This window comes from Melozone crissalis, unplaced genomic scaffold (genome assembly GCF_028551555.1).
Source record: "Melozone crissalis strain CALT ecotype California unplaced genomic scaffold, PUWL_Pcris_2 ptg000034l_1, whole genome shotgun sequence".
Classification (NCBI taxonomy): domain Eukaryota; kingdom Metazoa; phylum Chordata; class Aves; order Passeriformes; family Passerellidae; genus Melozone; species Melozone crissalis.
Window position 1 is genome coordinate 3,641,695 of NW_026535812.1, and position 25,608 is coordinate 3,667,302.

General features: G+C 41.1%; 1 protein-coding gene across 1 annotated transcript; it reads right to left on the bottom strand.

The window, feature by feature from the left end:
• Window positions 1–1,092: 1,092 nt before the first annotated feature.
• NMNAT3 (nicotinamide nucleotide adenylyltransferase 3) lies at window positions 1,093–22,041 on the bottom strand. Its single transcript, XM_054282894.1, has 5 exons — window positions 21,985–22,041; window positions 13,544–13,680; window positions 6,460–6,643; window positions 2,901–3,007; window positions 1,093–1,608 (listed from the first exon to the last, which is right to left on the bottom strand). Exons 2-5 carry the CDS (start codon window positions 13,650–13,652, stop codon window positions 1,199–1,201), a joined length of 810 nt encoding a protein of 269 aa, XP_054138869.1. The 5' UTR covers window positions 13,653–13,680; window positions 21,985–22,041; the 3' UTR covers window positions 1,093–1,198.
• Window positions 22,042–25,608: the final 3,567 nt, after the last annotated feature.

A 25,608-nucleotide genomic window follows, 5' to 3' on the forward strand; every position in this document is an offset into this window, starting at 1 on the left:
CCACTTGTCTTAGGTTGCAATGCAAGAGGTAACCAGAAGTGTGTATTCTATCACCAAATGTTAAAACCAGGTGGGGCAGTTTTTCCTTTATCTCTCCCCCAGCCAACCCTCCCTCCAGGAGATCTCTGCTGTCCATGGCCACTGAGTGTCCCTGCAGGGCTGATCCAATCCCAGCATCCCATGGGGAGATGCCCCGCCCAGGGGAGGAGCCAAGCATTCCTACCTGGATCCAATCTGGGCCTGGCACAGCACAGCAGCCTTTGCCCCCTGCATTGCCAGAGGAGCAGCTTTCTGCTGCCCTGCATGGCCAGAGGGAGCCCAGGCCCATCTGCAGCAGCCCTGGAGCTGCAGAGGAAAACTCCCCCCTTGTGCAGGATCCCTGCTGCAGCAGAGCCACAGCTGGCACTGCAGGAGGGCTGAGCCCCCATGGCATGGGGCTGGGACACCGCCCTGGCACACAGGGGGCAGGGACTGCTCTGACTCTGGGACTGTTTTTGTACTACTACATTTTATTTTCATTTCCCTATTAAGTTGTAGTTTTTAATTTTTTTTTAATTTATTATTTATACATATTCGTAAAGAACTGTTATTCCTATCCTTTAAAGATAAATCTTTTCTCTTTGCCTGAGAGCTCCTTAATTTCAAATTTATAATAATCCAGAGAGAAGGAGTTTACACTTTCCATTCCAAGGGAGGCTCCTGCCTTACTCAGCAGACTTTCAAACCAAGATACAGCTTTATATGTGGGGATGAGGACTGTCTGTCATTTGAGAACCTGGAGCCTTAGTAGTGGCAGAAGTAGCACATGCATTTTTAAGTGCTTGCATTGAAGCAAGATTAATTTCCATGTCTTGGCCACATCGCCAAAAATCAAAAAAGTTATTCAGGGCCTTATAAAGTCAAAGTTTAGAAGTAATACATATTTAAACATATCTCTCTCTCTCAAGTTATGGTTCATTGCATTTTGCTGGTTTAGTAAGGATTGCAGAATTACAAGTTAGGAAAGTACTGTATTTGACCCTTAAATCATATTTATTGACTTACTGAAATTATTGAAATACGAAGAATATTTATTGTGAAGATCTCCTTGTTTTTATTTTCACAAAGAAGCTGTTCAATTTCAAGAAATTTTGGACTTTCTCTTCATTATTAACAAGAAACAACTTTCTCAAGAGATTTACATGACACAGTGCAGGAATCAGTCCCTCAGAGGGTTTAGTGCTGTGTTTTGCAGCCTGAGGGGCTGCAGCAGCTGCCCCTGGTTCATGCGCTCGCTCTCCGCGGTATAAACGTTGTGCTGTGCAATGTAGGCAATGACAGAGTCTGGGATCAGATATTTCACACTCAGCCCTCTGCACAGGGCAGAGCGGATCTGTGTTGAACTGATTTCATTCTGGATCCACTCTCTCACTAGGAAAATATTGTGCTGAAATTTAGATAGAAGTTCTGATTCCTGGATGAGCTGTGATGGATCAGAGCCAGCCCGGCTGATGCAGACCAAACCAAACTTCCCCACTATTTCTTTGATGTCTTCTTCCTTCCAGAGATTGGGTGTCTTAAATGTCTGCAGAAAATCAGCCCCACAGAGCAGCTTTAATTCTGGTAGAACTGGAAAGACAAAAGGAAATAACAGATGTCTTATCCTTTCTCAGTCTTCTAGGAAGTTTATACTTGAAATCAGTTTTAACTAATCACTTTAGATTTTTTTTTAATTATTTTTTAAATCATTTACCTTTACTCCAGGCTTTTTTTCAGAAAGTTGCAAGAAAAATTCAGTTTAGGTTTTTATGTGTCTGGTCACAACTACTTTATCACCTACTTCATCATCATTCAAATCATATTGAATATTATCTGTACACAGTTAAAGGAGAATTTTTACTCCACTCAAGCAATCCAAAAAGGGGAAGAAGGAAATAAAGAGAAATAATTTAGCACAAAGATTAGACTTGGTTGAACCTGGCTACTCCACACCATCCTGCCCTGCTGTTCTTTATCGTCTCTATTTCTTATTTGCTGTTCACTGCCTAAGCCCCAGCACAGAACTCTTTCCTCAAACTTCTTCCACAGCACTCATCATTATTGTTGTATAAACATTGACCAGGTAGTTTCACAGCCTTGTATTCATGTGAAATGAAGAGGAAAGGAGGTTTGCCTTCGCTCTACACTCGTTTGATGGTTAGCACATCTGCAAGTCTTCTACAAACACCTTAAAGGAGATATTCAGAATGTAAGAAACATTCCAGTGATGATGTGTCAGAAGTCTGACTTCTTTCCTCCACCAACTGTAAAGATACAACTCCTTAACAACCAGGAACAACTGAAATGTATTACTGATGTCCAAGAGATGCTCCAACACTAGAGGAAAAAGGCAATGTATCAGAAATCCAGCAGCATCCTGGCAAGCCATAGGGCTAGGGAAGATGATTAGATAGGGAACTGAAAACTGACATTGTTTCCAGAGCCTGCAGTGCCTCTACTGCCAACAGGAGCTTTTCTGGCCAGCAAACATCCACATGGCAGCATCACTACTGTGCTATCCATACACTCTGTCCATTGTCTAACACTAGAAGTAGAATTCTAAGCAATCCCTGTATTTTTTATTAATGTATTCTGTGCTTTGCAAAACAAGCAGGGCCACAATGTACATCTCTGACAGAGCTAAAGAGTTGCTTATAAAATCAAGAATCAATACAACTCCAGGGTCTCTTATCTGTGTGGGAGTTATTACAGAACAACTGCCCCAGCAGTAATGTTGGCATTTGGCACGGCTTGGTTTTGGCACGCAGCTCCAACCCTCAAAACTCACCAGCTACTATGTTCAATTTTCTCACTACTAATCTGGTAAAGCTGTAGAGTTTTTAATGATAAAAACAGCATCATATTTACAGTCATGAACCAACCTGGTTGCTGGCAAGAAAGGGAGTCCACTGTAGAACTTTCTGTGGGAAGTTTGTTTCTTGTGAACTCCTTGGACTGGAACGTTCTGAGTGCTTCATTGTAATGGTGCCTGCATTTAAAATAAAAGCTCCTGTGTGAGGTAATTCTCAGATATGCACCAAAGTGATTACCTGGCACTTTCCCCTTCCAGAACAGGGTCTACTTTTCTGCCCGTTGGATTGGAATACCATTAGTTACATTTTGTAAATTCATGTGTGATCTCCTTAATGGCATCCTGGTTTGTAAATTTTTGAAATTCTACCATTATGGCAATTTTGGTAGCTACTACATTAAAAACATAGAGGGTTTTTTGCCTGAAATAAGACTAAATCTCACTTCAATCACTAGCTCTGATTTTTTGGTCACATACAACCCCTCATGATAGTGTTTTTGTAACATGTGCTCTGTTTTGAGGAGGAGAAATTCTTGTTCTCTCTCCTCCTCTTCTCCATAAAAATATGTTCCCTGAGTTTTCACCTTGCTGTTTTCCTGTTTATTTTAATTAGAAGAATCACAATTCCAAGAAACTAAAAATTCTCAAAAGATTTTTGACATCTGCTGTGCTTCTAATTTTACTGAGTCCAGATCCAGGAAGGCAGGCAAGGATCCCTTTGCATGTTTTTCCAGGTTTCTGCTACTTTATCCTTTATCACTCCTCATCCCTGGGCCCCCCTGCAATAATGGTATTGCTACCTCATGGCAGTGGCCTTTTCTTTCCAAATCACAAAACCTTGCTTGTTTAGAACAGTCCTGCCTTGCACCATCCTGAGCCAGGCCTAAGCATTGCTAACATTTGCACAGCCAACATTCCACTGGCCAGGAAAACTGCACAGCCAAGAGGTGAGGCACATATGGCAGCAGAGAGTGGGTACCAGGAGCTGGGTCTGTGCCTTCCCACACACCCAATTTTAACCCTGCCTTGCTGTAAACAGGCTGCTGCTATGTATAGCCAAGCACACCGACTGTGTGTCGTGCTCTGACATTCTTGGGCCAGGATTCAAAAACAAGAACGTTTGGCAAAGAGCTCCCTGCAGGACCAACGTTACAAACACTGCAAAATCTGAGCTGCCCTGGGTCTGCTCAGCAGCTTAAAGCCTGGAGCAAGTAGGGCTGCATTACTTTAGACACAGCAAAAAGGACAAACCCATCTGCCAGCTTCTCAAGCGTTTTCTGAACTGTGTATGAAGCTTTGAGTAACTACAGAGCTAAATCACAAGCACAACTCAACAGAAGTTGGGTAATGCAGATCTTTGCCAATTTTTAATTACTGTGTGGTATAGCTGCATGCCAATCAAATCCACAGGAGCAATGACTGCAGTCCTTTGCCTACTGACAATACTTCTTCCTTGTCTAGGAATACTCATCAACAGCAGCTAAATGGAAAACAGCTCTATTATGTTCCCTCCTCCTCTCTAAGAAAAGCCTTGGGAGAGTCTCCAAGATTTCCATACTAATTTAATAGCACTGCCATAAGTGGGATTTGAGCTTTGCTGCTTTAAATTCTTTTGTGTCACAGCTACTTGGGATCCTCTGCGAAATCCACAGGTTTTGATGAAATGTGACATTTTTATTGCACTCAGTTAAAACAAGTACTGTAGGAAAAGGCCACTCGTGTTTTAGGACTAAATGTTCTACTGCAGGTAAGTGTACAGCTCAAACTACTGATAAGAAGAGACATTTAGGTACAATAATGATTTCCTCAGCCTTGCAATGGGAAAATCTCTTTCTATTGGTAGTGAAGTTTCCTACCTGAGGGAGCTTATTGTGAAAGCAGCAGTTAGTCCTTGGTTTTTTGAGGAGTGAAGAACCTACAGATTAACTCTGAATGAATGTGAAGAACAACAACTCTACAATAAACCATTGCCCATTTATACTTAGTAAGGATCTGCCCTTTTAAAATCTTTTTTTCACCTGTGACACTTAAAATACAGTGTAAAGCACAAACACCTGCATTTCATCAAAATGCTGCTTCCCAATTCAAGGGACAATCCAGTTCAGCACTGGATTATGGCACTGATTCAGCTCATTAATACACATCAACATTTGTGGACAAAACAAGATTTAAGCTCTTTTCTCTCCTTAACAAGCATCCATTTTAACATTTTGTGGAATTCCTAATATAACTAGAGGTTCACTTTTTAGGCAGATGGGAAGTTTGGCTGTTCATATCACATTTCCTGAGCAGAAAATTATTCATTTAGGTTTTACTTACTGGATTTCTTATCCTGAAGAACTCTGAAGTGGATTTATAATTTACAAACCCTGTCTTGCAAGCAGTACTCACTTCACTTGGAGCTGTGCAAGACCAAAGTAGGAGCACCTGACCTGTAAGATCTGAGACTGCTTCTCTGGAGGAAAATGGTTTGACTGAACTGAAGTTTAGGACAAAAGCCCCATAACCAGGCCATACTGTAGGACAGCACTTGGTGACTTCTCAAACTGGGACATACAGTTATGATTAGAGAAAGAACAGAGTTTGCTGCAAAGATAGAAAACCTCCCACCATGATCCTGCTCTGCTGCCTGGAGGGAAGGGGCAAAAGGAGCAACTGGATGTCTGTGTTCCTTCAAGGAAGCAAATAAAAGCAGATCAAAAAGGCTCTACTTTGGCTTGCAAGTTTCCAATGAATTCTTATGGATGCTTTTGTAAGGTAACAGGTCTGGCTTTTAACTGCTTTCAAAAAGAGCTACAAGAGCTTTTGGGGCAGCTGTTGGAGAGCACAATTTAGAGCCTTGAACACCTGTTTCTGCTTAGAAAGTCCCCTAGAAAATGGGGATAAAAATGAACCATCAATGATAGCTCTTACAGCACATTCGCTGTAGACTTCCATGAGGGCTTCCAATTTAATGGTATCTGTTACCTTCTGTAGCACCTTTTCCAAAGAGCAGTAACCACAAGAAGTTTGTGTTTTCAGTCCCTGCCCCATATGCATTCATTACCATATGGAAAGGACATGTTTCAAGGTCCTTGAATCAAGTTTTGGACAATTTGTTTAATTTCTTCTCCCAGCACAAAACCAAAGCAAACTCTGAGATTTTGAAGAAAACATCAGCAGTTATGGGCTTGGGCTTAATTTACCATTAGAGTTAATAAGAAAACTTTACAAGGATGTGTGAACAGATAAACCTGGAGGCATAATACTGCTACCATAGCTAACCTGGAACAGAGATGCTCCTGAAGAGCAGCATCATTTGTGAACTCTTACTTTCTTATCACAAGCTCTCTATCACCTGCTTAGAGACTTCCACCCAAGAAAGGTAACATGGGAGGCAGGAAACTTTTCCTGCAGAACCCAGCAGTGGCCATCATTTTGCAGAGGCTTTCCACATGCATCCAACCGCTTCAAGGACATGAGGGCAGGACCATGGTTATTGCACAGGTCTGAGGGAAGCAAATTAAAGATTCCTGGTGGAGAGTCCTGACTTGCCTGGCTGTTTTAGAGCAGCGAGTTCTGTGCGTTGACATGGCAGAATTTTGGCAGTCAGTAATTTCATAAAGACAAGAGGAAGATAATGTAATCACCTTAATACTTTCACTGTCTCTGTCCAGGTGTCCTGCTGGCTCTCCCAGGGATCCACACGGATCCAGTCAGACGTCTCCAGGGCCAGTCTGGCCATCGCCACCCGGTGCCTTGCTGACACCAAGCCTTGCTTCCCATAGCTATCACCAACAGGAGACATTATGCCTTCAATCACTTGGTATCTTCCTTTGGGAAAAAAGAAAAGAAAAACATGAAAATTAGGTCCTCTTCACAGAATCTTGAAAATTTAGGGCGGATAGGGCCTTGGGAGCTCACCCAGTCCAACCTCTTCAAAGGGTGACATCATGGTTAAGGGCAAAGGTTTGAGATGCTATGGACAACTTGATTTGGGTTTTGTTATTAATCCATTCCCAGCAATTACAAAATTAAAATGCAAATATTTTGTTCCTCTGTGAACTGCTCACAATTACTATTTTATCCTAATAAATGACCCAAAAAGGAAAGCTGAGTAAATAGACAATTTTAAACCATGTAGACAGAATAATAATTGATGTTGCACACTATCAAAATTGTTAGATGGAATTAATTTTCATAGTCCAGTTAGTACAGTTGATATAGCCAGAGCAAAGAATGACTTAACTGACCACTCCTTTGTTCTTAGCTATCTGATCATTGTTATTTATCAGAATCATTGTGCCTTCCTTTGCGTTAAAGCAAGAATTACAGCACATTACTGCGGCTGTGATAGATGTGCTTCAGACAAATCAGAAGATTGAAGCACAAAGATGGGGCTGATGGAATCTAAAACAAGAGTTGGAGCACTGTGCTCCACACATCAGCTCACCAGCCACTAAATGCCTTTCTATCTGGCTGACTGTGTTAAATACATTTGACAATATGCCCCTGGTTTTCTACCCCTGTAACACAACATAACACAACAGACTGGTTAGATTTTGCAGTTCTGGCCCCAAACCAGGAAACAAAAATAAAGCACCACCACAAGCTGCAAGCCTTGAGAAATTGATAGGAGAGGAAGAGTGTTTCAGCTGAACAGAAATGAACAAAATTATTTCTTATGTAGCACATGCATTTTAAATAACTATGATAAATATGCTACTGAGGAGGGGAAGAAATCCTCGTCCTTTTTTCTAATTCAATTATTTTACCAGAGAAACTTCAATGCAGCATACTACCTTTATTGCTTTGTAAGGAAAACAGCACCCCTGACATTTCTGATACTGGTACATGACAATTTAATATTCCAACACGAAAATGTCACTCTAGCAATGTCACATTTATTTTGATGTAATAAAATTTTCAAAAGAACTTCATTGAATTGGACTTAAAAAACCAGCAGTAAGATTCAATGAGATTTACATCCTCTTAAGATGTCAGTTCAAACCATCCTCTGTTTTAAAAGATTCTCATTACAGGCAAAATGAGCAAGATAAAATTTTCCAGCATCAGACAAAGATGTGTATATAATTAAGTCCATCTCTTGATTTGAAATTGGAAATAATTCCACTTGATTTATGAACAACAATTATTCTCTCATACTATGGTATTATACAGTGCTATAACAAGTTGTCATTTAAAGGGAAAGAAATTATAGTTTAAATTCATTTCTCGTTTAAAGGGAAGGAAACTTTCTTTCAAACTGCAGTTTGAATTCACTACTATGTTAACCTTATTAAAAGGTTTTTCCCACACAATGATTTTATTTGCCATGTTTCGCTTTCTTTACATTTCTGTGGATGTAAGTTCTTGCCTTATAACTTAGATGAATATATTAAATGAAAGAATCATATTTCTGTGAGCTCATGCTAACCAAGCATATGGGTCTGCCACATCCTTGTGAGATGGAAAGATTTCAGTCTCTAATCTGCCTTTGAGCTGCATAAATGAAATGAGATAAGAGCTTCTGGTGCCATATCAGCTTGTGCCCAAGCAGAAATGAAACCAACTGGAAGAGAAAAACCAAGGCTGGTAACACTTCAAAGAGTCAAGCACGGGAATGGCTTGAGGAGATTCACAATGGAGTAACCAGCACTGTGCAAACAGGATGCACGAGAGCCTTCCTAACAGAAACACAAGCTTTAGCTGTCAAAATATAGGAAATAATTTTATTACTGGCTCTAAATAACTTCTTTCCAATTCAGTAATTTAGAAGTTCACTTGTTCAAATATGCCCCTCAGTTTTGGCAGGTGTGTGAAGACAAAATAATTAAATTCTGTCACCTCGGGCTTTTATTAATGTCCATTGCAATTCTCTTCTCTATCCTATAAATTATTACAGGTTGTTTCATACCTTCCTTGGTCCAGAATTACCTTCAAATTCTATTTGTTTTCATCATGTAGTTTGTTATTATTACTTGTCCTAAATATGTGTAAAAGTCCTCCAGGCCCTCAAGTGGCTTTGTTTTTCAAAATAAACCTACCAAAAAAATGTTCCTCTTGCTATGAACTGGCATTTTCCAAGAACTGTTTAGGAGAACTGGCTAGTGCTCAGAAAACTAAATATAAAAAAAGGAATGAAACAAAGATTGTCCCTCAAACATGTTAAAGGAGATTATTAAGGAAAATAGGTATCTAGTTTTCTGTTATCAAGGTGTCACTGTAAATTGTCACAAACACTAACATAAATTGTAATGCTTAATTAGCTTATTAATATTAAAGCAAATTTTCAAATGCCAATTCATACAAAATTGTTTGTGTATTTTGGTGAGGCTCCTAAAGATTAATTTCTTCTGGTAGTAAGTCTGTAATTCACTGGGAGAAACTATGCCAGAAATCAATAACAAAAGTAAATAACCACTACAGAAAAGCAAATAAATGAAACACTTCCAGGCATTTAACTCTTGCTCACTGCTCATTTTCCTCTCAGTGTCAAGGGAAAATGCCCCAAGAGAAGCTCTGCAGCTTCCTGGTGTTACCCTACCAGTGAACAGGAGAAGCTGGAGGAATGCAGCCAGCTGAGATGAGCAGTGGTTTGGCCTCGGTAGCACACACAGGAGGCACCAACCTGAGACCATGGCAAGTGGGACACTGAAAGGGAGATACCTGGTCAGGTCATGGCCAGAAGAGTGTGCTCATGGGAGTCAGTATGCTAATGGAATGCTAATAGGATGCTAATGAACTATTCTAGATTAGGTTATGTTTTGGGCTCTTGTTCTCAGTTAGTTTGGAACCTGTCATGTTCAAGGTTGTGTTCCCAGCTCACGTTGGTGACTGGACCCTCACCCTCAGAATATCCCTCCCTGTATCTTGTTATGCTCCCCACACCCCCCTGTCTTTGGACCTTGCCCCTCAGATGATGAGGTTTGTTATATTTCTATTAAAGTTCTTTATTTTTGGGCAAGTCCATCATTCCTGTCCCTCTGTTTTTGCCATGTTCCTCCAGCTGGACCAGACTTGGGGTTGCAGAGAGCCAGACTGTGATAGAACCCAGTAATGGTGTCCCATTTTCCCCAGTTTTCATAAGATAATAACTCATTATCCTTCACCTTCCCCTGGCATTTGTCTTGCACAGATAAAACATCTTGTCTTTCACACCCTCCTCCTTTGACCTGCATCACTTTTGGTCTCACCTGGAAACTTGGGGATGTAAGTAGCCTCCACTGTCAACACTTGGGAAACAAGATTAAAAATATCTCTAGATTGATTCTAGTTCTGTTTCTTTGGTCTTTACTGTCAAATGAGGAATACAGTCACAGAGAAGTAAAAGTACTTGATATTAGGTATTCATACTCTAAAGGCATCTGCCACAGTTTCAAAAAATAATTTTAAAACAAGGGACTGAGTATTGGAAAATTTTAGCTTTGTCTGAGGATGTGTAAAGTGCCAGATTCAAAAGAGTAGACAGAAAATCCAGGTAAAGAGAATGATTTGAGTCATTCAGGCACACACAGCTATGTGTGTTGTATTTAAAAGGCAGCATGACAAGATTTATTGGCTGATATTAACAGAAAAAGGATGAATTACTTGACATGTGGCAATGAAAATGCACTTAAAGAAACCCAATAAAATGTCTTACTTAAAATAGGGATGTATGAAAACAAGATTAGGCAGCATTAGAAACTGACATGATGTACAAAAAGCTGGCAGACAGAATTACTGGAGAGGTCAGTCAGGATGCACATCAGGGATAGTCACATCATTCATGGCACTGAAACCTGCCTCTGAACTCACAGAATCCTGGAACTGCTGAGGTTGGAAAAGCCCTCTGAGATAACTGAGATAACATGTCCCCAAGTGCCACATCCACACGTCCTTGGAACCCTTCCAGGGTTGGTGCTGAACTCTGGCCAAGCCATGGCCCAACTCATCATTTCAGCCTGATTTGTGATGGAGCAGCACTACTGAAGCAGCAGGAGGATGAAGCCATTCCCAAGCTGTCAGAACTCAGTGCATCCCTCTGGGTGTCCAGAGCCGCCAGGACCCTGCCAGGGGGCTCAGAGACCCTGGCACACAGCCCAGAACACCTGTGGGTTTGATTATGACCCATGGAGCAAATTACCAGCTTTGTATGAGGACCTGAAAGCCACAGAAGTTTAAGTAGTGTAATAATAAAATTATCACTGGGTGAAAGGGTAGATTTTGGGGTGTTTAGAATGGGGGTTTTGGGGACAAGATGGAGGGACTTGGGCATGTCCAGCCTTTCTCCTTCTTCTTCTTCTTGTCCATTTTCTGGAGTGATGTTGGCACTTTCTGGAGTGATGTTGGACAGTTTTATACCCTTACTCATTTATACCCTGGAAACTCCAGGGAAAGACTTCAACCTGTGACTTTTAGTGATAACTTGACATACTGACAATGGAAATTGGGATTGGTTTAGAGTAGAAGTGCACTGTCTAACATAGGTGATAGGTATAGGAAAGTAATTGTAACTATGTTATATGTAGTTTGTAGTATAAAAGGACAACACTGCCTTGGAGGTGGTCAGAGTGCCTGTGGCTGCCCTGCTGAGCAGATCTCAGGTGGGGAGAAAGAAAATTTTGTAGATAAGAATTAATAAACAACCTCAAGACCAAAAACTGAAGAGCTCTGACTCGTTCTTCAGATGCGTGGGCCGAAGCAGAGACATCCTGCACATCTCAGGGCAGCAATTAACAACCAAAACCCCGAGACCAAGCCTAGGAAACGCCTCCCTCACACTAATTAATTAATTCCTCACTCATTTCAGGCATCCAGTGTGGAAGTCAGCTCCAAAGAGCATTGTTCCCTCTGAAAGGGAATCACTGCTGCCTCAAGTCAGACAACTCCTGTTCTCCAGCCCCTCCATCAGCTCCCAGGCTGCAGCTGCTGCTTCTTCTCCGCAAATAAGCTCCAATTTCTCCTCTCCTTCCCTGCTAACCCCAGAAGTGGAAACAGGGCTGAAACCATGAGAGAATGACCAATAAATTTGCTGGGTAGGAACGGTTCTGCTATAAAAGAGGCATCCAGAATCAGTCATTTTTATAGCATGCTGCCAACCCCTTCTGCTTGAGAAACTTCCCTGTCGAGGAGGGGCCACAGGTGGGGTTTGAGCACCCACACACACAAACCACACACCCACACACACAGCACAAACACATCCAGCTGCTCCTGGAGCTCCTGAAGGTGCAGCCGCCTCTGCTCAGGATGGGTAAAGCTGCTGCAGGCACACTGAGGGCTCTGACTTTGCTGCCTCGCTGGGTGAAGCTTTCAGAAAGTGCAAAGACAATGCTGTAAGCAACTCAGACACCAAAGAAGGATTATCCAATGCAGAAAGTTCTTGTACTTGTAAGGCTTCACAAATGAAAATAAGAAGCCAAAAGGCAAGTTGCACCCTACCCAGAACTAGGCATTGACATCAGGTATAATATAATGCACAATTTCCGTTTCAACCTTTCAGAATTTCATTTTTAATATGATTATTCATAGATTTTAAGCAAACTACCCTGACTAAGGGGTGGAGTCTTTCTAAACTGACCCTGGGGCAGACCAGACATTAAATTGATTCAGACAGAATAATAATTAATTTCCCAGTTCAGTCCTTCTTTAAAGGCAAAGAGAAATGTTACTGGACTACAATTTATGACTTAAACAGAATTACCAGCTGGTCTCATATTACCTTTCTACTCTGTGCATATCTGGGCAGCAGAATAATTTATAAAATTATGGTGAAAAAAGTAAATTAAAATCTCTTTTTAACCCTTTATTTCTAGTCCTGCAGGAGCAACAAAATAATGTTAGTTCTAGGAAAACCGACTTGTAGAGGCTGCTCACAGAGCCAGCTGTGTTATTCCTCCTCATGACAGTCAAAGCCTCCTCACAGGATATTCTGAGTGTGCAACTGATGCTTTTACTGCACACTGGTATCAGTGGGTTCCCAGGTTCTCTCCCCCTGCTCAATTTGACAGCCAAATTCCTTTTACTATTATTTACAGTTTAGGTTCCTACTGAACCACATCCCTGGAATCTTGTCTGTCAGATTCCAATAAATAATGATCCCCTCCCAACCACTACCAGAAACATAACTGCGTATATTAGCTGCAGATGGAAAAAAATAAAAAATCCCCGAGCAACTAAGGAGCTACTCAAGCTTAGAGTTCAAGGCTTTCCAGTGGCATTTCTGATTCTTTCTTAAATTCCTGATGTTACCACCTTGCTCTTTTGTTGCCAAAACATTCTAGCCTGTGGCATCTCGCTTTTCTGATCTTTTTTTAGGATAGATGAAGTGCCTCTTAGTGAAGACAGATAATGAATAATTAACATTTCATCTTTTCTCCAATTTCCCCCGGCTGTCAAAACTGCTACACCTGAACCCTTCTTCACATTGAAGCACATTGCATCAGAAAAGCACAGAATTAGAACATAAAAGATCTTCCTAAGTTTCAAAATTATTAACCATATTATTTCACAAGGTTCAGCCAGTGCCATGAGCAGGATCCTCAAACTGCTGATAAAACTTTTACTGTCTTTGCACGAGCACTCATTATACTTGCTCATACACTGAGGTAATGCCAGACTTTCTATATTGAATATCCCATGAAAGCTTTACATTAATATCAGTGAAGAATATTAAAATGAACCCAGCTGTAAAGTAAGAGCTGATCTAAGCGAGTATTAAAACTCACTTTTGAGTTTTCCCCAGGCCTCACTGACCTGTCTGGTGCAGGTGGTCTCTGGCCAGCTCAAACAAACGCATGTGCATGTTGGTGGTGGGGTTAAAGGAGCCACAGGCCAGGAGGATGACAGGGATCCTGCTCCTCATCCTGACAGCAAAACATTACAGCTCCGTCCTGAAGAAAAAAAATTAAAAGACAAACTTGAGAAAGAGGAGTCTGCCCTTTGATCCTGAACTAAAAGGAGCTGTTTCCAGGGCTGGGTGTTCCTGGAGCACCAGTGCAGTGTCCAGGGACCAGTCCAGTCCCAGCATTCAGCACCTGCTCAGGAACACAGCTGTTCCTGGATATTAATTAGGAAAACACCAACACCTTCTGCTTCCCCACACACAGAGATGACTACAACATACTTCTAGAAGTTTACATTCCTATGTCTAAATCCTGACAAATTTTTTTACCTCTTTTTAATTTTTAACTTGCTTTTATTAGAAAGAAAGGTCTTGTTCTGTCTTCATGGCCATTGATAACGTTGGAACCCGCAGGCCTGCTACAAAAGAAAATTTATTTTTTTTAAATAACTTCTTTCAATGAACCTTTGCAACATGTGACAAAACCTCACGTGCAACACCCAATCCTGAAGTGTGACTTCCTGGGAGCTGGGCAGGCAGCACTGGGGGCTGGCAAACACTTCCTGCCAGGTTATCAGCATGGGCATGTGTGGCTCCTCTGCTGGACTGCAGAGCAATGGGCAGGGCACGTGCAGAGGGGGCACAGCTGTGTCAGGAAATCTGCAGGGCAATAAAAAGCTGTGAGGAGCCTTGCAGGGGTGTTTACAAAAAACCCTGTCATAATTTGGTTAAACTGTCAGTCATCTACTAAAAATGTAGCAAAAATCAGTTTAAATCCACTGTGCTTGGAGCTATTTACTTGCATAACTCTTTTTAAAACTAATCCAGAATACAACTGGCATGATAAAAACAATTGTGTCCCACATCCATGTCTGCAAATCCAAAGTCTTTTCCTAGAATTTGAAATCTCTACATTGCTCACACCTGTGTATCATACAAACACCCCTCTCCTCCCTTCCCTGGCCTTCAGCCCCCCATCAAACAGAACAGGCTTTCTGCAGGAGACACCTGCATCCCAAACTTCAGAACCCAGTCCTGGGATAACAGACCAAACCCAGCACAGATTGTGGGGTCTCATCAGCCAAATCTCATTCTCCTTCTGCACTGTAGCTGTAGCTCAGAGCCCACTTCTTGTAGTTACCAGTTCTTACAGTCCCTTTTTCCCTCTCCCCTTTCTCTGACTTAGAACAATTTAATAATAATGGTTAAATCCATGTCAAGTCCATGTTTCACAGCTGCCAAGCTGATCAGTTCATTTATGGAGGATTTACAACCTGAAGACTGGGACTGTACCATGGAACAGCACTCAGTGCACCAAGTAGCAAGTGTTAATATTGTCATTTGTGACTTTCTGAACCTTTGACATTTGAACCTTTGAAGCATTAAGTGCTACCTGTACCTCCAGCATCTAGTACTGAATACAATTGTTTTATAATGTTTTTATTCTATTTTCCTCATTTCTCATCATACTAGGGGAGATATACTGGGGAGAAAACACTTGCTGGCTGTAGAGCCACTGAAAGACAGCAACTGCTTTACGGTCTGTGATGGGAGCAGCTGGAGGAAGCTCCTTTCACTGCACCCTGCTCTCTCCTCTCTGTCCCTGTGCAGACACAAAAACTCACACATGAAAACTGCATGCAAAATGCAAAGCTTCTTTATTGAGAAAAAACCAAAACTGTTCTTTTGTTCAGTATCAGCAAGTCTGTAAATGCACCTCCATTGGATGGGGAAGGTGTTTCTGCCCTGAAACTGAGCAAACATCAGCACCTGGATGGAGCTCTCATTGCTGGCTCACAGCCCTCCCATGCTCCCTCCTGTTCTGATCAAGTGCAGTTTATACTTCCATAGCTGTTCCTTTATTTGCCATCTCAACTGAATAATTGCTTTTGCTTTGCTTTTAATTCTACAGACTACTCCCCACCTGAAACAAAGGTGTTGGACAGTTTTATACCCTTACTCATTTATACCCTGGAAACTCCAGGGAAAGACTTCAACCTGTGACTTTTAGTGATAACTTGACATACTGACAATAGAAATTCAAAAATCAAACCACCACCACTACCAAAAAAACAAACAAAACAAAACCAAAAGAGAAAACAGAAAAAAACCCCAAAACAACAAACCAAGACTGTACTTATAGAAAATAAACACGTAATAAAAAAGCATCTTGCAAGGTATTACACATCTATAAACTCACAAACACCCAATATATATATATTTAAATATATATATTTAAATATATATAGGGTGATATATATAGGGTGTTTGTGTTTGTTTATACATTTTAATTGTTATGTTTGTTTATATATTTTAATGTTATGTTTGTTTGTTTATATATTTTAAGTGTATATTTATTTATTTTAAAATCAGTGTTTTTATTTTTACTATCCCCAAATATGGTGCACCCTACACCTATTTAACAGGTCCAGGACAACTTTTAGTATTTGAAACAAAACTTTTTGATTCAGTTGCTATCTCAGCTGGTATTAATTACCTGGGGGGGCCTCAAATCATTAGAACACCTTACTCAAAGTAACAGAAAAAAAGGACAGTAAACTGATTTTTCAGCTAAGCTCCTTGAGCAATCAAACCCTGGGGGAAGTTTAAACACAGAGTCTGTGTGCCCTGCTCTGGGCCCGTGTTCCAGCAGCCCTGGGCAAAGCAGAGCATTCCCAGAAATGCCAGTCTGCAGCTTGGGAAGCTTCCAACAACAGGGACATGGTGTGGCAATGCAGAAAAGGGCACTCACCTCCAGATGGGGAGGCCACATTCAAGCTATAGAAAAAAGGTTTTATGATGGACAAAGCATCATGATTTTCATTAGATAGTTCCTGCAAGTTCTGTCCCTGGTGCCTGTATTCCTACAATATGTCAATAACAGATGATGTTACAGATGACCACACTTAAGCTCTGCTGAAAGTCAGTAATTAGAGCCACATCTGATTAATTATCAGCAGCAGAATGGAGTGCTGAGCAGCACAGTCTGATTCATGAGCTGTTAAATTAGTAAACTGGAGAACAAGGCACTGATACGTGCACACTATGAGTCACTCACCCTTGAGGGAAACATTTCTGCAAAAAGCACAAATAAACCAAATCCTAGCACAGGATTAAAGCATTATCTCCTCCTGTGAGGGGGAATCTAGATTAATTTAGATGAAATTTAGATTTAAACAAGTTCAAAGCTGCCCAATTCCATTCTTTTACTGGGCCACATCATCACTTCATATAAATTCATGCAGATACAATGAGACCAAGTGACACTAAAAGTATTAGAGTTGTGAGACAGATTTTGAAAGTCAGGGAATGAAACTACATTAGTAGCTGACCCAAATCATAGCAAACCACAGCACACAAATATCCCTAAAAATATAATTGGATATGAGAGCTTCTCATGCTGTTAATAATAATAATAATTCTCTGCTGCCAATAATTCTCTCCTCCACAACAGTGACAAATATTTACCTGTATATCCCCACCTTCCCTTTAATAATGAAATAAATATGTACCTGGGTGAGGTACATAATCTGGGGCAGTTTTTAATTTACTCATCAAGAAGTTACTCATTCCAGCCACAAAGGATTTTACAAGGAGGACGTATATATTACACACAGCCCAATATGAGGCTGTAACCCTCCAAAACAGCTTTTTCAGGTGAGTCATATTATTATTATTAAATTCCAGTGATTCAAGTGGAGCCCATTTGTTTGACTTTCACTGCAAGCCATGACAGGATACATAATTTCCTATCAAATTCACTGTATCAGAACCATGAAGCTGCTCCTCCCAATCCCCACACCAGAATTTTAGTCAGAGAACACAAGTCCCACTGCATCTTCAGAGAAATCCCGAGATCTGCTTTCCCTCCTCAGTGCAATATTCACCAGAGCAGCAACTCATCCAAGCCTATAAAAATCATCAGGGCTTTTTCACATCTAACACAGAAGATGGCTCAAACCACAGCAAATGCTGCCTTTGACAGTGCACAGGGGGTTTCCCTGAGACAGACCTGCTCACTTTGGGGAGCAAATTTTCCCAGCAAAACACAAAGTTCTGTGTGAACAAGCCACCTCATAGAAACTGTCTGTGGCCCAAATTCCAAGTGCCCTGGTGGCAACCAGAGAAAGCAGCCTCAGCAGAAGTGTCTCCTCCTCTCCTTTTGAAGATTATAATTCTTCAAATCACAGCACACTTCACTCCTGCCATTCCTTTATTTCAGGCTGTATTCCCTTCCACAGAAGAACCAACAAAACCTCTCCATCAGTTACATCAGTAAAATCTAAACATGACTTATGGCTCCATTTGCTTGGAATGAGTTTTTTCTTCTGAATGAAACTACTTCTCTGTTTTCAGTTTCCAATCCCAACTCTTTCTGCTCCACTGCTGCACAGAATCAGCAGTCTAAGGGGTCTAAAGGAGAAAATTCACCACAAAAATCACTCACTGACAAAACACAAGAAATATAAATAATAAGTTGAGCACAGGACTCATGCAGTCTGAAATACATGCAAATATTGAACCTCCAGTTAATAATGAACACAGCATTGCCTTCAACAATTTTGTACTCTGAAAAATTTGAGCAGAATTATTGCTTAGCACAAAGTTACAAAGATTATATTCTCAACACACACAAAACAGCCTGTGAATTCAAGTGAACAACACATTTTTTTAGCCTGTGAGTTGCTGCAAGTTTGTAACTAGAATTCCACAGTGGGGCACAGGAGTGTCTGATCCCAGAATCCAGCCACTGAATTATCCACAGAGATACTCCCATGATAATATCCTAGTGTTTTTCTGAATATTCTTAAGAATATTGTATGTTATTAACATTCTTAATCATCCTGCAAAATAATCACACTTACAGGCTTTCCATTGCCTGAACAGCAACAAGGAATACAACAATTCAGCAACATGGAAATCTGAAAACACTATTCCTGCACATCAACAGTAAACTACCATATTTTTAACATCCCTATTTATGCATTTACTAAATATTCTGAGGTTATTTCAGATTTTCTGCTGTCATTAAACAGCAAACATGTAGATACAACCATAATGTCCTTAATGTTATTTTTCTGTATCAGGGAAAATAATGGACTAATCCCATTTTGTACAAAAGGCATTAATTATATTCTAAACTCCTATTGTCAAGTGCTCATAAAATACTTGACAATACTTAGAGCTCTGCAGCAGTCTTATCTGGTGATAAGGCCAGTGAAACTCCACTAACCCAGAACCATGCAGAAAATAAGTAAAAAAGGAGCAGACTGGCCAACAGCTCGTAGCCAGTGTTTGCTGGGTAGTGCAGGATCTCACTGGCCTCACACAACACCACTCCTTGCACAGTTTTGCAGCATTTCCACAACTCAAGAGAATATGATCATCTCCTATATCTTGTATTTCCTGCAGTATGATCTTTATAATTACTGCTCCAATAATCCTAGTGATCACTCAACATCTGACACTCAACTCCCTTCCTGTTCTTTGTGCCCATATCACACTAATAAATAGGCGTTTTCTTCTTCTACAGAAGAATTGTCCAAACTATTCTGAGTCCTCCTTCTGTTTGCATGTACGAGTCAGTCATCCACAATGCACAATTTACTGATTTACAGAAAAAGAGGATTGACACAGAACTGCAGCTCTGGGAGCCTATTTTTAAGCAAAAAAACTGCTGATTTAGTGAAAGCACCAACTTATCTGTCAAAACAAACTCTTGCTAAAACTTCAAGAGTTCCTGTTGAGAAGCCATTCAGAGTGATTTTTTTGTCTATCAACACTTCTGTAATTTTCTTTCAACTAGTAAAACACACTTATCATATCCTAAGGCAAATCTCAGAAACTGAGCTCACACACAAATGGAAGATAAATTTAAGTAGTAAAGAAAACATCTTCAATCAGCTCTTATAAAACTGGTTTTACAAGGCAGCAAGCTAATGAAACCCCTAGCAGTGCTACTGCAGAACACTCAAATGCAAAATAATTATATATAGCACCCACAGCATGAGACAGGATTTCCAGAACACAGAGCAAGACCTGCCTGTGCCAGATCACTGGGCTGCATGACATTTCTTATGCTTTTGAAGTTCCCCATTATACTTTGTGACAAATTTCTTCATTTCTGCTAATTATTGTTCAGAAAAACGCACAGCGCTTGGTGAGAGGGTGACATCCACACCAGCATTTGAGTGGTAATTGCACACCCTGTTATAAATGAGGAGCTTGACTAGGCCAATAATCAAGCAGCAATCAATTTATTAATTAATATGGTAAAGCATGAGCAATACAGCGCTGGGTACAGTGGGGGAAGTTTTCCCTCCAACTGCACACCCATAGCTGAGGCTTACAGGTATTTATAGGGGTACTCATCAGCTTTCTCAGCAGTTTCTATTCCAGTTTTTACTCATCAGCAGTTTCTATTCCAATTTTTACATGATAATTTTATACACTATTGTGATTTAGTTTTTCTCAAGATGTATCCCAAAAGGAGCATCCCCAGATGGTGGGGGTCCAGTTTCTAAAAGAAGAAAGATAAATCCCATCTGGTGGAGTCCAGCTCCCCAGATGTGGGTCCACCTTTTAATTACAAGGACTGTAAATCTCATAACAGTGATGTCCAGCTTCCCTTGGTCAAAACTAAAATCCTGGAGTTGATGTTCATCTTCCTTTCTCAAGCTGCTTTTCTCTGCTTTATTAAGGTGTGAGATAAGCATATTTCCTTTATATATATCCCAAAGCTATAGTTTCAAGGATACAAGCAATATTCTAAAATTACACTTCAAAAGGTTATTATTGCAGAACTCTTTAAGGCTTAGCTACAAGCAAAGAGCAACATCCTTAATGCTTTAATTCCAATGCTCCTAAATCAACTAAGGGTAATTGCAAACAAAAGATAGGTTCAAAGGCCTTATTCCATGCTTTACTTTCCTCAGTTATTATTAGAATTCACAACTGTCCCATGGTCGGTCTGCACACATATCCCAATCACAAATACACACATTGCCTGTGTGTACCTGACACCAAACACAGCTTGGTATTTCACAACCCTCAGCTAAACCTTCACTTACCTTAAGTAGTAAAATTTTTAGAGTAGCTATTCTGAATATTAGAGTAAAATGGCATTGAATTGAAGTATCTAAAACTCAACAGTTGACATATTGTAGTCCGTCTTTTTTAATAAACCCAAGCAAATGCATAAAGTATAAAATTACCTCAGCCCGATATTAAAGTTTATTTGGAGAAATGGAAATGTATCTTTTTTTTTTTTTACTGATTTCTGAAACAAGGCAATGCTCTCAATCTTAGAGAATGGGTCTTAGTCCCCCTACCCTGTAGGGACTCAAAACTCACCAGGAATTTCTGCAGTTACTGTGGGAACACCTTATTTTAGCCATAACTCCTATTTTTCACATAGGAGCACACAGGGGAAGGCACAGTCGGGCTGGGACACAGGCAGGGCTCCAGTGGCACCTGGGCCTTGACAGCTCCACCTGCCACTGAAACACTGCAGGAATTAAATCCTCAAAAACCATCCCTGCAGTTTGACTCATTAAATTATTTTAAAAGGCACAAGCTCAAATTCCCCTCTGATGGGACTGTCACCTGTTGTGTCCTCCGTGCTCCCCACACTCAGCTCTGCACCTCTCAAAGGTCTTTGAGATCATCTCAGTGCTAATTAGGTTGTCACAGACAGGCTAAATTCTGAAATCTGCATTTCTGAAGTTAGAGGCACGAAGGCAGTTTACACACAGTGGAACCAGACTTCAATAGCAAACAGCACCTGGAAAATGAGCTCACACGGGCTGTATTGCTACAAAGCTTAAAGAAAACAAACACCGTGCATTGATCAAACAGCAGCTGCTGCGCCCTCTTAAAGCCGGGGGAAAAGACGAGAAAGTTACGCGGCGAAAGCGAGATAGGTTGAAATAAACAAAAAGTAACCATATCTGCTGTTGTCCTCTTTAAAACCCTCACTGCACTTGGCTAGGTGCTGGGGGAGGGAGGGGGGAGAAGGGAAAAAAGCATTCTGTTTAAACACACACACACGCACACAAACACAAACATACACACACACACACACATATATATATAATATATACGTCTATATGGTGGTGGATAAACACACACACAGGAGTGAGTGTGTTTATCGGGTGCGCGGCGTGGCCAGCCCAGCAGCCGCGGCCGCGGCTTTGAGGCCTACCCGCAATACCCGCAATGCCCGCAATGCCCTCAGCGCCCGCTCCGCGCCGCGCTCCCGCCCGAGCCCGAGCCCGCAGCCGCTCCCGACTCCCGCCGGGGTTCGGCCGCCTCCTCCCCTCCTCCGTCCGTCCGTGCTTCCTTCCGTGCTTACCGCAGGACAAGCGGGACCCCCGCGGTTGGCAGCGCTGCCCCCGGCGGCCCGGGCAGGCTCGGGGCAAGCTCGGGGCCGGCCCCGCGCGGCCGGGCCTCCCCCAGCGCCGCTGCCCCGCGGCAGCCGTGCCTCCTTCCACGGCTGTGAGTGTGTTCTTATTGTCACCTGAAGGTGACCTCCACAGCTGTGAGTGTGTTCTTATTGTCACCTGAAGGTGCCTTCCAAGCAGTCAGTGTGTTTTTATTGTCACCTGAAGGTGATCTCCACAGCGGCAGCCTTGCCTCCCTCCACAGCAGTGTGAAATACGAAGCTGTGCTTAATGTCAGGTACACGCAGGCAACGTGTATATTTGTGATTGAGATATGTGTGGAAACCGACCATGGGACAGTTGTAAAGATGAATTCTAATTATAACTGAGAAAAATAAAGCATGGAAGAAGGCCTTTGCTCCTATCCTTTGTTTGCAATTAACCTTTATAAGTCTTAAGTTGATTTAGAAGCATTTGAATTAAAGCTTTAAGAATGTTGCTTTTTGACAGGAACTTTCTGCTTGTAAGCCTTAAAGAGTTTTGCAAAAAAACTTTTTGAAGTATAATTTTGGAATATTACTTGTAGTAAGGATCTTTTGAAACTATAGCTTTAGAATATATAAAAAGGAGACATGCAGCTTGAGAAAGGAAGTTGGACATCAACTCAAGAACTAATAGGTTTGACCAAGGAAAGCTGGACATCGCTGTTATGAGATTCATAGTCCTTGCAATCAAATGGTGGACCCATATCTGGAAACTGAACTTCACCAGTTGGGATTTGTCTTTCTTCTTTCAGACACTGGACCCCCACCATTTGGGGATGCTCCTTTTGGGATACATCCTGAGAAAAACTAAATCACAATAGTGTATAGAATTGTGATGTAAAAATTGGGAATAGAAACTGCTGATGAGTAAAAATTGGAATAGAAACTGCTGAGAAAGCTGCTGAGTACCCCTATAAATACCTGTAAGCCCCAACTATCGTGCAGTTGGAGAGAAAACTTCCCCCACTGTACCTAGCCCTGTATTGCTCATACTTTACCATATTAATTAATAAATTGATTGCTGCTTGAATATTGGCCCAGTCAAACTTCTTATTTATAACAGCAGTGAGTGTGTTTTTATTGTCACCTGAGGGTGACCTCCCAAACTTTCGGTTTCCCACTGTGACTGAGGGTGAGGGCACAGGATTGTGCTGGCAGCGTGGGGAAGGTCAGAGTAATGAACCTGTGGGAAAATTCGGAGATTTGTGTCCAAAAAGGAGACAGAGGAGTCCTGTAAGTTCGTTGAAATAAAGGGAGAGGCCTTGGGGCATTTCCCATGGGATCTTTCACATGGCTGGGGGACACAGCTCCATTTTTGCCCTAATTTCCCGTCCTCACCACCCTCTTGCTCTCCCCATCAGCCGGGGTTCTCACAAGGCACTTCCTGCATGCCCTACTCTATGTCCCACTCTACTGTGTACCCTCCTTTCTTTTGTTCTTTAATGTAACAAAACACTGTTCAGAACTCTGTTAAGACTTTGTTCTTTCTCTTTAAGTTCAGGAATTTACCAGAGCCTTGGCTGAGCAGCAGTCTGTGCCAATTTGCACCATTTTCTAGAGCTGATAGACTCTTCCATCACCTCCCCGTGTGTGAGTCCTTGGCCATGCCTACAAGGAGTTTCACACGGTGTGTTTGCAAAGACACAGTCACCGTACTCTTCATAAAGCTCAGCTTTCTCTGTGTCCAATGGCCTCACAAAGTCATCTCCTTCTCCATCAGCTATGGAATGTTTTGCAAAATATGCCAATGTAATGAAAAATGTGTTAAATATATTTTGCAAAATATGAAGTCCAGAGAGTTTTAAATAATGTGCTTCTTTAATTTTTAGTCATATAAAATCCAGTTTCGTGCGACGTCAAAATGTCAGACGTTAGGTTTAGAGTCCTCCACAAACATCCTGGTTTTTGTACTGATGAAAGGAAACACAAATTTTCCTCTGGTCTGATATCATGGTGAATAATAAATAGGATTGTGGAATGCATTTTTAAGCTCTACTGTGTGAAATGCACATGCAAATGATGAAGCTTCACTCCTGCACAGAGGCCATGAGATGTACTTCACTTTTTTTTGTCCACTTCAGATCTTTTGTTGCCCTTGCTTTCTGAAAGCTGACCAAGACATGGTTTTGGCAGTGGGGTTTTGGTTTCAGACTGGGAGCAGAGTTTGCCCTTTTGAGGTTTAACTTCAGGGGGATAAAGTGGCAGTGTGGGAAATGCTGAAATTGAACTGAAATTGTGTGGGGCTGTGTATTTCTCATGACATTTCCATGCTTGTCTTTGGTCCTGCTCTGTTCACATCAAGTTTCATTCTTCAACAACTTGCAGTTTGAGATATTAGGGAACTGTTATTGTTAGTGCCAGGGTGACTTTTGTCATTTTTTAAAACAGGGAGAGTGTTGGACAAAGACTACTCAAGCAATTTCTTATACCAAGGAGTCCAGACCATAGATGCTTAACTTTTAAAAACGGTGGGATTATACAATGATGAAAAATCAGATTAGCAGTTTTGAAATGAACTAATGTGTGTATAAATAATCTTTCTTACAAAAGGATCTAGAACTTAGTAGAAAAAGCAATTCCCCAACTCCCTTTGACAGACAAAATCCATTTTAAAAAACTTTATGATACTGTCATCCTGTGCATAATGGACCACTTATTTTGACTGACCACACTTACTAAACATATAAAGTTTTTCCTGAAAAGTAGTAGCTCCTCTTCCTAGAGTTTGAATTCCTGTTGCATATTTTGTCAATATATAAGATTCCTTATAAAAGGAAACATTTCATTTATAGAAAAGACAGCCAATCCAAAGGTTAAATTTTGTGCATCAGGTTGAAAAACTAAGGATGACCTGGTGAGTAAGCACAAATTAATGAGGCTCCATTGGTCCCAGTGAGAGCTGAGGTTCTGTCCTTCACCAGTTTTGTTGTAAACTGCATCACAGGTGTGCACTTCTGGCTTTAAACATAAAGTTTCCACTTCACATTAGTTTTTAAGAAAATGTTTCATAAATAAAATGCTTTAGAACTGAGAATAATTTGCTGAAGGTAACAAACAGAGAGCTGGGTGTGATGCTGAGCTGAGTTCTCCATGAGCCCTCTGGAAGTGGGGGAAGTTGCAAACCATGCCTGAGGTACAGTGGTGTAAAGGGATGATGTGGGCACCAGACATGAAGGTGTACAAGAACTGAAACACTGAGATGCTTCTCTGCAAGGGAAGAAAAAATATCCACAGAAAGTTCCCCAGCAACATGAAAGATGGGCTAAATAAAACCTGTCTTCCAGCAACCAAATAAAGACAAGGTTACTGGTATGGAATCAGGTCATGTTCTGGCAATCACCTAAAGAGAATGCTTATCATTGGACTGGCTTCTACTCTTTATCACAGAATTATTTTCATGGGTTTCTGACCTAGTTTCGGGGGAAATTTGGAGCAAGATGTTATTCTGTTAATCTTATACTAGTATTAAGTAAAACGTAAATCAGAATACCCATGTCAAGGTGTGAAACTATAAGTATGGAATTCCAAACCAAAGTTGTTCCAGATGTTGTG